General features: G+C 41.0%; 1 protein-coding gene across 1 annotated transcript; it reads left to right on the top strand.

Moving 5' to 3' along the window:
- Positions 1 to 1,030: 1,030 nt before the first annotated feature.
- On the top strand, positions 1,031 to 12,790 carry pkdc (protein kinase-like domain containing). The gene is made up of 3 exons (XM_072461256.1): positions 1,031 to 1,154; positions 8,521 to 8,881; positions 12,159 to 12,790. The coding sequence occupies exons 2-3, from the start codon at positions 8,523 to 8,525 to the stop codon at positions 12,754 to 12,756; spliced, it is 957 nt and encodes a 318-aa protein (XP_072317357.1). The 5' UTR covers positions 1,031 to 1,154; positions 8,521 to 8,522; the 3' UTR covers positions 12,757 to 12,790.
- Positions 12,791 to 14,292: the final 1,502 nt, after the last annotated feature.

The raw sequence follows: 14,292 nt of genomic DNA, 5'->3' as shown, positions 1-14,292 counted from the left end.
AGAAATCTCCCATATTTAAAATTTCTGCCGTTTGCGCAGATAAAGTCCGAATTGCGTCAAATTAGAATCAGTTGTTAAACTCTTTGCCCTAAACTCACTTGAAGTGAAATAAATTCATTTGGCGCCACAGCGCCCCCTACAGATTTTATATGGAGGTTAAATGTTTAGTTTTGCGAAATTATATGAAATTTGACACACAACTCAATTTTAGCATCCCCATCAAAAAAGTCAATGAGAGCCATGTCATAATTGTTATGGCGTTGCCGTAACGATGACCGAAACCTTCCATGTTATTCCAATGGGGAAATCGCCAGAACATGTTTACACTTTATACTTTCACAAACTCCTCTTAGGGCGTTAGCCCTATCAACCTGAAATTTGGTGAGACTCATCTTCAGGGGTGGACCATCAAAAGTGATCCACATTTTTATTCAAAGAGTCACGGTGTCTGTGCGGCAAAGCCGCACATTGTGCCAAGAATTCAAAATAAAATTGCTTTTTGATGGTAAAACAAAGGGGAGAAGATGTGACAGCGTCACAGATTCAGCAGTAGGCGCAATAAAAGGACAATTGGGGCGCGTTAGCGCCCCCTCCTCTTGCGGCGTGGCGGCGGCGTGGTGAGGGCCGATCATTGCCGCTTGCGGCTATATTTATTATTATTTTTATTATTACATTAAGATATTAAAAACAAATGTATACAATTCACATAAAATTAGTCATACACGCATGTCATACACAACTTGAGGCAACATAATATTATAAAACAAACGAAACAATACAAAAAAAATTATAATTGTGATTAATTTAAACGTTCCATTTTCCTTTCATTTTGAAAGGAACGTGTAACAAGTGACGGACAAGGGGCGGCAACGTATGACAAGGGGGCGGCAACGTATGCGTATCACGTGGTTTTGTGACGTCGGTGAATGCTCTCTATTGCGGATACTTCCAGTTTGCGCATGCGCAGTCTTGATCCCGTTTCCTGGTACGGATTTCGTTGCTACACGCGTGGATCTGTTGGCTACACGATACGGTGGCGGTGAACGCTTTCTTCCATCTGGGCATATCGCACAGCACTCGACTCGTGTTTGTGTTTACGTCGTGACCTGGTCGTATTAGCATGTTTCCCTAGTAACGTGGCATCTTTTAACCAGGTAAGCTCCTGCGTGTTAGCACTGTCCGGATGAATGAACGTGAGAAAATGTTAATCATTAAGAGCATTCTCCCGAACAGCACCCCGACTCTGGAACTCCCTCCCCCAACCTGTCCGCCACTCTCCCTCACTCACAACATTCAAATCCCGCCTAAAAACATACCTCTTCACCCAAGCCTATGACCTCCCCTACCCCTAGCCTCCTCTACCCCATTGCCTACTCTTCTACCCCCTGTTACATCCCCATCTTTTTCTCTCTACTTCTTCTGTCTTGTTCATTTTATCTGTATATTAATGTGTATTGTACGTGTTGTCCCCCCCTGTCTGTAAATACCCCCCCCCCCCTTTTTTATTATGTTCAGCGTCTTTGGGTCACTGAAAAGCGTTATATAAATAAAAGTTATTATTATTATTATTATTATTATTATTATTATTATTATTATTATTTAATGTGGCGTCAAACTATCCAGTCAGACTGGCAAATAATGTCAACACTGAGTTGTATTTTCATTCATCTCTAGTCGCTAGATATTATTCCACTCCACTGCCCATACCTCATCTAGATTATTTAATTTGTCTGAATGAATAGGTACATCAGAAACATAGTCAAAAGGGTCAAATTTACAATTGGTTTACACCACCAGAAAGGTCATTTTGGAATAATTATTCAAAAAAACAAGGGAGATATTCAGGCTTTAAGAGTGTCAAAATGAGGCAAGTGTCCTCTGACCTCTGCTGGTCAATGGTCAGTGCTGCTGCTGCTGTGCAGGGGAGCGGTCATCTGTGTGTATACAACCACCACGTGTCCAGTCAATGTTACTGGTTTCATGCATCTAACCACATCATATTATTTTCTGATATGTTAAAAAGTTATTGAAGGGGTTTCATTAAATGTTGATATTCCAAGTTATAAATGTATTAATTAAGGAGGTAACAGAGTTTCTGGGCACGTATTTTCACAACAAATTTTACAACCTGTATAGCCATGCAAATATTTCTCATCCGACGGCCGACGTGAACCTCTACTGCCTCGACTAGACAAGCAATATTGGGACCGCTAAAAAACATACTTATCCTGAAACAAAATGTCATGAGGTTTGTTGCATTAGATCACAAATCTTCTGTAGTTAATCTTTACTTAAGATCATTTGTCACCCTAATTTTCTTTATCTGTTTATTTTCAGCATTTCTGTGAAATACATGGGCATGACTTAGGTGGTATTGGTTTGTGTCGCAAGAGGAGCAATTTCTGTAAAAGTTGTCAAACGCAGTCCAGCGGAAGGCGGACACAAGCTCTACTGCAGGACTGAGTTTGCAGTGCGCCTCTATTCTGACATACCTAGAATGAACAGTGAAGATGGATGACTCATTCCTTATTCATTCATTTTCTAAGGGTCGCGCATGAGTCTATCCCAGTGACTTTGGGCCTTAGGCGGTGTACACCCTGGACTGGACTGGAAGAATAAAGTCATAATTTAACAAGAATAAAGTCATAAATGTATTAGAATAAAGAATAATAGGGGCCGATGTCAGTGCTCCGATTCAAAGAGCAATTCATTTTGGCCACCACGGCCAGGACGCAAAAGAATGTGCTTGGATGTGTAAAAAGCTTAGGAAAAACATACATAAAAGCCTGCAATAGATGAAATGTTTGCTGGCCTTTAAAACGATGTCCCAGATCGTCACTGCAGTTTAGCGACACATTTCCTGTTAGGCATCATTCACAAACTGTTGAATCAACCCTATACTTTCTTCGTAGCCGTTTTGCACCTTGGAAAAGGGCTGTCGAGCTCAGCGCTCCCCGGGGCGCAGACACCAGCCATGCCACAGCCGCCCGCAGACAGTTGGAGGAGCCCCAGTGTGATATTGACACATGTTCCTCTCTCATCTATTGCTTTGTTTCTCTACGTGGGCTCTTTGGTCACATTCACTGTTCTGACTCATTGTGGATAACATTTACAGCCCTTGTAGTGGCCTGAGGAGCCGTGTGCACCGGGAAGCTACTGTTTTGTGCACCGATTCTAACCTTTTTGGCATCCCTTTGACAAACACCAGCCCACACTGGACAGCAGAGTGGCAATTGATGGTGATACATGTTTTGGGGCATGCACCAATTGTGTTAATGTTTGTTAGTTTTTGGTATTTAAAAAATATATATATTGTTTATTCACACACATTGTTTATTCACTAAACAGCTGTCTGCAGTCTGCTTATCTACCGGTACTCAGACCACAGGCTGTGACACAGTGCTGTGCCAGAGTAAAACTGAATCATTACAGTCACTATTGGATGAGCTGTGTTGAATGAATCCAAATATTTTTTTATTTCACTCAGTCTTTCCTGTCTAACACTTGGATCGTGTTATGCACAGCCTAAAAGCTACGTTTTACGCACAAGCCATCTTCATACAACCTCACACACCCATGTAGCCCAGGCTGAACAACGATGAGAGGATACTTTAGTTAATCAAAGCATATAGTGCTTACACAAGCAATGGCATGAGCACAGCTCTATCAACACACATGCACCCAACACCGGAGTACATTTTACACATCTAGCCTAGGCGGTGGCGTGTATGGGGGAAAAAAAAAACCTAACCCCAAAAAAATTCTAACAAAAGATTTCTCATCTATTTCTTGTAGTATTAGGTATCCTTAGTAACATACTAAAAGTTTACCAACGTTTGACCTCTAGAAAGGTGTAATTTTCAACATGGTGTCCAAGATGGGCAGGAAGTCCTTAAAATATGCTAACTCTTTAATGTTGTGACCTCGCCAAGTATTATTGGTGTCTAACCCCATGTTTTCTGTGTCTATGAATTCATTGGACTTAAATGATCACTGGCATAATTATATAGTTATGGAATACATGATTTTATGAGATTACTAGGGCTGTAACGATAAACCAAAACTCAATTTGGTGTGTATCACGATGTTTGACCTACGGTTCGACACACCTTGATGTTTTTTTGGGTGGAGGGGTGGGGTGGGGTGCAAGACTTTTGAGTCTTGGAAAACATTGATACTGAGATGATCAGTCAACTACAATAGTGCTAAACAAATGCTAACTACCTGAAATCAGTGTATCTCTACCTCCAAAAAATGTGCCAACTCGACACCAGACACCCTTATGTATATGATACGTTTTCCTGGGGTTTCCATGTGATCCACAGCAGAAGCCAGTCTGGGCAGACCTGACCTCTGACCTTGTCATTGAGCAGACACTGATGAGATCCTTGAAAAGCAGTGGAGGTTTGACCCATGGAAGTGGAATGACTGAGGAAATGCGAGCATTGTGGACCATGTCTATACCCATCACATCGGAATACAACAACGCCATGCAGGAATTCAATGACCTCACCTACACGACCAGCGAGCAGCACCGAGAATCCTCAGAAGCATGGGTGAAAAGATCAAGGAAAATCTAAGCACTTGCACACCATTCTCTCCCGACCACGTCTGAAAAACATTGTAACTGGTGTTGCCAAAGAGGATGTGAATGAGTTTGACACTGTTGGCAATGAGATAATTGAAAAGATGATTGAAAAACCTGTTTTTGGCATATCTTTCAAACGGGAAAAACCGGGCAAAAACTCTTGCTGATGACTCCACCATCAAAGTTGCCCAAGACTGAACCATTGATCCTGCTTTGCTGTTCCAACGGCTCCTGATCATGTCGAAAACTGGGCAGTTTTCACTTGAAGATGTAATGAGTATGAGCGCTGCTCATTTCCTGCAGCCCTGTTCCAAGGCAAGGAAATCTTCAGTAAAGCCAAGAAGCCCCAACTAGTCATTGAGTTCTCAAGCAAGGAATCTGACCTGTCCTGGATTCCATCCCACCAACTGAGCATTATGTCCTTGATGGTGGTTCTTTGGTTCACTGCTTGGCGTGAAAAAGGGTCATATGCCAGGCTGCGAAATAGACGGGGGCCTGCAAGCAGTTGAATCTCCGGCGAGCCCGTGGTTTGAAATGGGAGGGGGCCCGCCGTGAAAATCAAGATTTAACTAGTAATTTGGCCATGTTCGGGGCATTTTCATCGCTTAAGTTTCGTTTTGACAGACATGCCCACTTCGCACGTCTTCTCGCTTCTCATTGGCCGAGCGGTCTCCGTGATGTAATATCGATGAAAGCGGGCATCTGATTGGCAGCTGCGTTCGTGTTGCGTTCACGTGTCCTCGGAATCCGTGTCCATTGTTTTTGATGGTTATAGAGAAGGTCTATCCATCAAAGACAATACGCATCAGAGACATGGTGAAAACCCCATTGTTAACTTCAATGGAGAGACTGAGTTTGTGGGAAGAAAGGATGATTTCCTTTCCAGATCTTGCAACAAACTTATCAATCTTATGACTGAGAAGCTGGAGAAGAAGGGCTGTTCTGTTATCAATGCATCAGGTGAGGCAGACGTGGACATGGTCAAAGCTGCAGTCAAGGCCTCAGAACATCGGCCCACAACCTTGATAGGGGAGAATACACACGTGCTCATTCTTCCCCTCTACTAATAGAGGCCTCTATTTTCGGTCAGACAAGTCCAAAGCTACGAAAGTGTACAACATTAGTGAGATGAAACAAGTCCTGAATAGTGAGTTGTGTTGTGATGTGATACAACTTCACGCATTTGTAGTGTTGGCAAACAGACAGCATTCCAGAAACTTGTGAATGGCGAGTCAACCATCAAGTCCTTTGCAAATGTGTTCCTGCTCCCACATCAAGCAAGGAATGTCATAGAGGAGCACGGGACCAAGGCAATGGCAGTGTTGTTTGGCAGAAAGAGTAGCGATTCACTTGCCTCTTTGCGCTACAACCTTTTTAGCAAGAAAATCGTTACCGCCAAATCATTTGTTGCCCCAGAACGTGTGTGGATTGGAAAGGAAGGAGACATGAACACAGTGGATTGGGGATGGAAAGTGGTGGACAACCGGTTCCTGCCAGTTATGACCAGTAAGACTGCTGCTCCAGAATGTTTCCTGCTGATGATCCACTGTCCGCTGGCACAACTGCCAAACACAAGGTGCAGTTGCAGGGCATATGGACCATGCGTGCCTGCTTGTGGACCATGCGTGCCTGCTTGTGGACCATGCGTGCCTGCTTGTGGACCATGCGTGCCTGCTTGTGGACCATGCGTGCCTGCTTGTGGACCATGCGTGCCTGCTTGTGGACCATGCGTGCCTGCTTGTGGACCATGCGTGCCTGCTTGTGGACCATGCCTGCCTGCTTGTGGACCATGCGTGCCTGCTTGTGGACCAGGCGTGCCTGCTTGTGGACCAGGCGTGCCTGCTTGTGGACCATGCGTGCCTGCTTGTGGACCATGTCAAGTTGGGAATTGTGAGAATCGCTATAATCAACCTCTATGGGGGCAAGAGTGTGACGACTAATGGTTAACTAAGGTCACACTCTAAGGTGTGTAAATAAGAAAAGTGTTTAAAAAACATATAAATATATATTAAGAAATATATTTTTTTTTAAAATGCATAGTAAAAAATCTTATTTAAAAGAAAATATTTAAAAGTAAAATACAAACAAATAAAAGGGGTTAGTGGTACTGAGCCTTCACGTGTCAGCCCTGTACAGTACCACACAGTTCTAATGGATTGAGTCTTGAGTAATTGGAATAAAAAATGGTTGTGAACCACAGGAACAACCAACACAAGGAAAAACAATATGAAAAAGGAGAAATATGCAATGACTTATGGGAAATGTTACTTATTTTTTGCATATATATGCTTGTAACCAATTACTTTAATATATAATTGTACTTTTACCCACTTATCCATCATGGAAATATGTTAATTAGAATATTACAAGGCCAAAACATGTAGCAGGCACCAGTATTCCTGGACTAGCAGGTAAACAAAGGAGTAATGGTCATTATAAGGACCTGACGTCCGCCATTTTGAAAATGGGGTCTTTCTTGGAGTCAAACTTTGTTAAACTTTTAGTATGTTTTCAAGTACATCAGATACTATTGTAAACCACTGAAAAACCTTTTCTTAGAATTTTAACTGTGAGGTGGCAACACACTAATAATGGATGGTGACTTTGTAAAAGTTTAGATGGGTGAAGAGGCAGAAGTCGAGAGAGCAGATTATTGGTGAAAATGGTCCGAGACACCCTCACCTGCTGCGGCTCTGAGCGCGGTCAGTGTCCTGCCCAGTGTCCAGGAGCTGACCTCCGCACGCAGGCCATTAACCAGAAGGACATGGGGACACCGCACAGGGGAAATTATTGTTTGTGATGTTTAAAAGACCCGCATTATAAAGGTCGACATCTGTTGTGGGCTTTTTTGTTCCTGGCCGTGGTGCTGAAAGTGAATCGTGTTTCTGCGTCACTTTGGAAAGATTTGACGTCCCTGAATCTTTAAAATGTTGACCTTATTCTCATATTACAAATTTATTATCGTAAATGTATGATTTTTAATCTCATAAAATTATATATTGCTTTAATCTGATAATATTACAATTTTCTGACTTTGAGTTTATTTTCATAAAATTACGACTTTAATTTTTAGAAATGTTATGAGTTTATTCTCGTAGTGCCTGCATTTATTTATTTTTTTAATTTGGAATGGCCCTTATACTCTGTCTAAATAATACACTTATTATTACTATGTTGTTAATGATTAGTTATGTTTTAAAGCCATTAATTAGATAAAGTGACTTTGCTCCATGGACAGAACAAGTATTCACAATATAATAATAATGTTTTTTTTTTTTTTTTCATTTTTTCTCGATTGTCATCATGTGTGTGAATTGAATGGAGCAATAATTGTACTCACAATTACAATTTGACCAGCCACATGATACCAAAATGATATGTTTGTTAATAGCAGTAGTATCCAACACAATATATTTCTTAATTGTTCCCACTCAACCTAAGAAAATGGCGTTCAATATTAATTTACACAACATATAAAGACAGACTTTAACTAGTGCCATTTAACACAAAAATACATCATTTTGTGAAACTTCCTCCTCCAAAGTCTGAATTCTTCTCAAAAACATTGAATTGGCTGTGGACCGCTTAGTAGAGATGTAAGGATTATTTTAATATTCAACTAGTCAAATTATTATTTCTATTGTAAATTAAGACATTATCCACCAAATAAAGGTTGAAATATTATAACTGGTGGCTTCTAGATAGCATTTTTTACAAATAAAGTGTATTATTAATTTTTGACATTTTGATTTAATAATGCCAGTGTTAATGCCTTTTGTTATAAAAAACATATTTTTGAATGTGTTTTGGAGTCTGTACAGTCCAGATAACAATTACAATTCTCAAAAGTATAGCTGATTAGTCACAATTATGCGATTCCTTTTTCACAGCCCTATGTCTTTGTCTAAACTGGACTTTAATTGTCGCCGTAGAGATGAAAGCAGAGTACCAGGAGCTCATTCTGAGGTCGTGTGGAGCTACGTCGCTGCGAATGGGGACTACGATCCAGACTTTGTGGAGCGGGTATGGTGAGATCGTGAGAGTGCACCTGGAGGGCTGTGAGCGATCCTCGGTGGTGGTCAAACACGTCAAGTTTCCAGCAGCGGCGGACCAGAGCACGGACCTGTCCCACACACGCAAGGTCCGCTCCTACCACGTGGAAACGCACTGGTACCAGAACTACTCCACAAGTCCCAGCTGCCGGACCCCTGCCTGCCTGGCCTCCTGTTCCCACGGCGACGAGATGCTGATAATGTTAGAAGACCTGGATGTGGCAGGATATGACCAGAGGAGGTAAAGAAAGTTGGACAGGAAGCAGTATATTTTACGTGCAGAAAAAAAGTATGGTATTAAATGGAAAGTTCATAAATCTGTGTTTAAAAAAAGGGCTGCTTGATATAGGAAAAGACAAGATAAGATAAGATGAGCCTTTATTGTCCCACATGGGGAAATTTCATTGATGCAACGCAGGTAGATACAGAGGAAAAGAACAGATAACTTATAGGAAGTTTGAAAATCACTCTCAGTAGAAGATCTCTTATAAACGTAAAAATGACGGAAATAGCGAGCCTCATGTGGTCCCAGAGGATTTATAGGGACAGCAGCATCATTATTTCATGTGCAATTACTGTGAAATTCATGTGCAATCCATGTGCCGTCGTGACACATATTCATGTGCAATTACTGTCGTGATCACATGCAATGGTATTTATGTATGTATTTATTTATTTTTATCTTTATTATTTTTTCCCCTCCATCCCTTGTTGGGAAATGGGAGGTTTTGTCTATGGGAGTTTTTGTTTATAAGATATCTTCTACTGAGAGTGATTTTCAAACTTCCTATAAGTGATCTGTTCTTTTCTTCTGTATCTACCTCTGTATCTACCTGCGTTGCATCAATGAAATTTCCCCATGTGGGACAATAAAGGAATATCTTATCTTATCTTAAACAAAAACTAATAGACAAAACCTCCCATTTCCCAACAAGGGATGGAGGGGAAAAATAATAAAGATAAAAATAAATAGATAAATACCATTGCATGTGATCACGACAATAATTGCACATGAATTGCACATGAATCATGACAGTAATTGCACAGTAGGACTAACAGTGTTTGTTATAAAGTCTGACAGCAGCAGGAAGGAAAGACCTGCTATGTCTGCAATTGTGATTTATTGAGACATCACAATAAATAATCAAAAAGTTAAATTGAAACTAAAATGTGCAAGCCTTAATGTACAAGTTTGATTCTGTAAATAAAATTGTTTGTTCTGTTAAGTGAGTATATTTTGTGTTTTCCCCCAATTAGTGTGTTGTAAAAGCAGCACTTTGTGACATACTTAGACCATTTGTGCCCGTTGCCCTGCGCGTGTTCATTGAGCTGTATATCCACTCGTCCCCAAAAGTTTTCCAACGCACTATTGCTTGTAAGTACCCAGCCGTACTTTGGCGTCTCGTTGACCAAATCGATCACTTTCTCATAGGTATTTCCAGCAGTACAGTTTGCAGTGCTTCTCGGAGCCTGTGATCCATTGATAGCGCTCGTAGTTGGAACTTTGAAAGTGGCGAACGAACAAGCCTGTGACAGGCTTTGCAGCGTCGGCATCGGACGACCTCTCCTTATAATTACTACTTTTCTTGAAAAGTTCGTCTTCAGAAAGGAGTTATAATTATATCCTCAACCAAATTGATATATTTTCCTCCTTCCGCCATTGTGGGTTGAAAAAACAGCTTAGTAGTATGCAAATTAATTTGTTTATCAAATTCAGTTTCCTAGTTCTCAGGTTCTGCATGGACCCGCCCATAGGACCTGCCTCTCAATATTGGTAATCCAATCAAAAGTCGTGCTACACCTGCTAGCTGGTGTACAATAGCCAACTCTAAAGCTGATTGGTTGACACATAATTTTCATTTCCATTCACTTTAAGCTACAAGCACCAGCTCTGTTGAGTCTGAAGGCCTGAGGGCAGAATTTAGATCCCTGGCAACACATGATGGCTGAATATGATTGGATAAAATATCTAACATAAAGACCTGCCTTCCAAATCTCAACCTGGGGCAGAAGCAGTGCAACCAAGAGGAAAGCCATGAAATAAAATAAATAAAAAATAATAAAAAATATTTAAAGTATAAATATTTGTGGGAAAATATATTTATTTTTAAATTATATTCTGATTATGTTAATGCCAGCAGAGAAGGCCTTGCTGGCCCTGACGACCTACCACTTAAGGTTGGTTAGAGCTAGGAACTAGTTAGATATTGTTTAATACAAATTTAAATCAAAGCTAATTTAGGACTTTATTAATATAAAAAAATAAATATGCCTCTTTTATTTAAAACAAACTGTCCTGTCAAATAAAGCATACAGGCCAAAGCATACAGGCCAAAACCAGCAGCCCTCTACCCAACCTTTTATTTAGCATGTTAAATATTAATAAGGGCTGCGCAATATCAAAAAAGTATAGATATCGCAATATTGGTTGACGCAAGAATCAATATTGCTACAAACTAAATATATTGCAATCACTTCAAGGTTCTTTATCAGACTGAAATGTACAGTTTTTATGTAATGAGTCAATAAAAATCTAATGGTTTAGTCAATGTTATGCTTTTAAATTTGTCAATTAAGGCTTGTACATTTTTGTTTCAATATGACTGAAATTATTGTGCCACATTTTGTGTTATCGCAATAACACAATGTTCTTTGATTGGTAGTCTAAATTTGCTTTGATTAAGTTTTGTTCTGTCACGGTCAAGTTTGTATTTTATTTTAGTGATTTATTGTGTCTAAAAGTATATTAAAACCGTACTATAGCTGCACTTAACTGCATTGCATATCACAAACATTTCCAATTCCCTGTAGCCGTAATACTCCATCCGAAATTGTAAAAAAAAATCTCCTTCCTTCTCCTTTTACCTAACCTTTTCCTTCTCCTTAACCTTTGAGAGCGTCATGAGGTCAACACTAGATCGAGGAAGTGTGAGGAGCAGTGAGGAGAACTACAGCTGGTCAGGAAAAAGAACTACAACTCCCAGAAAATGGACTACAAAAAGCACATGCATTTTTCTCGGCTGAGCTTAACCTTTTAATCTTTACAAATACAACAGTACATAAATAACACCAGTGACTGTACGTGAGTGAAATTATTGCTACTGCAACAAACTGTACAGCTCTGTTATCTCCTGGGCTTAAGTTTCGTTTTTATAAAACTTAAACAAAAGTGCGTGAACATCAACCTGTTTGATTTGGCTCGATAACAGTTATGCTTTTTAGGATTTTAAATTTGAGTTTATTTATATGCTGAGGATTTTGTAAAATAATCTTATTCTTCAGGTCGGCTGTATTTGGAAACTTGAAGCTGGTCTGCGCAGTGAGGTGCCTACGCTAAAGGAGCTCCTTACTCCTTCCTAACTTGATCAATTTGTTTGTCAATTGGGACGGTCCTTGTCATGGTTGACGGTGACACACGTCCGGGTCAATGAGGAGCGTCCTAGGCTTATTTAACCAATTCGGGTGGAGCCTAAGACACAACCTAATCTTCAATCAATAAAAATGTTCTCTCTGCCTAGGACCAGTGTTGGAGACAAAGAGATGAGGGCCTGCCTGAGCTGGCTGGCCCACTTCCACGCTCTCTTCTTGGGTAGGGAGCCGGCTGGACTGTGGCCTGTGGGGACCTACTGGCACCTGGAGACTCGACCGAACGAACTGGAAGCTATGGACGACGCTGAGCTCAAAGCAGCGGCTGAGCACATCGACAGAATCCTCAGCAACTGTCATTTTCAAACCGTAGTCCATGGAGACGCCAAACTGGCCAACTTTTGCTTCTCCAAAAGCGGCAAAGAGGTGGCTGCCGTGGACTTCCAGTACGTGGGAGGGGGCTGCGGCATGAAGGATGTGGTGTACTTCTTAGGCAGCTGCATGGAGGAGAGGGAGTGCGAGAAGAAGGTGCCGGCACTGCTGGAGTATTATTTTTCGGAACTGGAGGACGCTGTGGATAAGGACGTGGATTTTGCGGCTCTGGAGAAAGAATGGAGGGAGATGTTTGCGTTCGCCTGGACAGACTTCCACCGCTTCCTGCTGGGGTGGATGCCCGGACACTGGAAGATCAACCGCTACTCTAAGATGCTCACCAAAGAGGTCCTGCACAAGCTCCGAAGCACCCACTAAAAAGATTAACACTTACCGTATTTTCCGGACTATAAGTCGCACTTTTTTCATAGTTTTGGCCGGGGTGCGACTTATACTTATATTTATGCTTATATACTTATATACTCCGGCGCAACTTATATGTGATATTATTTATATTTTCACACTTGCAACCGAATTTTGTACTCCAGTGTAACTTATATATATTTTGGGGTGGTGTGACTTATACACTGGTGCGACTTATAGTCCAGAAAATACGGTAAACAGGCAGAAACGTCTAGTGTAATATCCAAACAAGAGTATGAAATTATTTTTTTCTGCCCTTTTGTGGTTAATTTTCCAACCCTTTTATGTCTTATGTGACTTGAACCTCAACCAAAGACTTTACTGGCACATTTTAGCACATTCCTGATGCATTGGTAACAATATTCAGACAATATTATCGAGCAAATAAAAAATAAATATTGAGATGTAAAATTTTTGACAATATTGCCCATCGTTATCTAATTGTACGGGGTTATCAAGCTTTTATCTTGCATCGCATCACTGTGCGGAATGTCACTATATTTAAAGGTTTATGTCACTCTCTTAAAATCAAAGATGTGATTTGAGAATATGCTTCTGTTTATAAGAACAATAGAGGAAAAACAATAGAATAAAAAAACAAGAAGCCAAACTATAGCGTGTTCTGTCTATCTAGAGTAGTGGTCCTGCCCGTTTCCCTGTCCAGCCAAAACCACACGGTTTGTAAATACTTCACAAAGACATTTTGGTTAGAAATCATATCCTGTTTCCATGATTTCCAAAGACCGGAAACAGAAATAACACAGAGGACTGAGAAGCGGTGTTGATTTCTGCACAATCAACAAGCAAAGCACTACACACTAGAAATCTGAGGCAAATGAAGATATTTGTTCTGAAAGTTATGAGAATAATTGAGAGGAGATGTCTTCTGCATTTGAGAGACACGTGCTACAAATTAGCGGCTGTGGTTGGACCGTCACTATCCAATCCAACTTTATTAGTATAGCACGTTTTACCAACACAAAGTATCCAAAGTGCTGCACAGAGTACAAAACAAGCACAAGTAAAATATGTTAAAAAATAAAAACAATTAATACCGGTATAGAGTAAAAGAGGTTTTATGATGCCCTTTATAGCCCAATCCCAGACCTTTCTGCGTTTGAACAGGATGTAGGAGGGACTGTAGGCTCATGATATAGTGAATGACTTCAAATGGTCCAAAACTCCGCTGCCCGCCTCCTCACCCACATCCGGTCCCGTGAACACATCAGTCCCGTGAACATATCAGTCCCGTGGACACATCACTCCCGTTCTCCGCTCTCTCCTCAAACAGCGCATAAAGTTCAAAATACTCCTCCTCACCTTCAAAGCTCTTCACCATCTAGCCCCCCCACCTGTCTGACCTCCTCATCCCCCACCGCCCCTCCCGAGCCCTCCGCTCCTCCTTCACTCTCACCCTGGCTGCACCAACATCCCGACTCAAAACTTTTGGTGACAGAGCATTCTCCCGAACAGCACCCCGACTCTGGAACT

Source organism: Eucyclogobius newberryi, unplaced genomic scaffold (genome assembly GCF_026437365.1).
Source record: "Eucyclogobius newberryi isolate DKJ021-1_F unplaced genomic scaffold, fEucNew1.0.hap1 SCAF_3, whole genome shotgun sequence".
NCBI lineage: Eukaryota > Metazoa > Chordata > Actinopteri > Gobiiformes > Gobiidae > Eucyclogobius > Eucyclogobius newberryi.
Note: the sequence above shows the minus strand (reverse complement) of the source record. Positions and strands in the feature narration are given on the sequence as shown.

Excerpts from the sequence above, each read along its gene's own strand:
- pkdc (XM_072461256.1), top strand. The coding sequence starts at position 8,523 with ATGAAAGCAGAGTACCAGGAGCTCATTCTGAGGTCGTGTGGAGCTACG. Across the intron at positions 8,882-12,158 it reads GCAGGATATGACCAGAGGAG|GACCAGTGTTGGAGACAAAG; the intron begins GTAAAGAAAGTT and ends CTCTCTGCCTAG.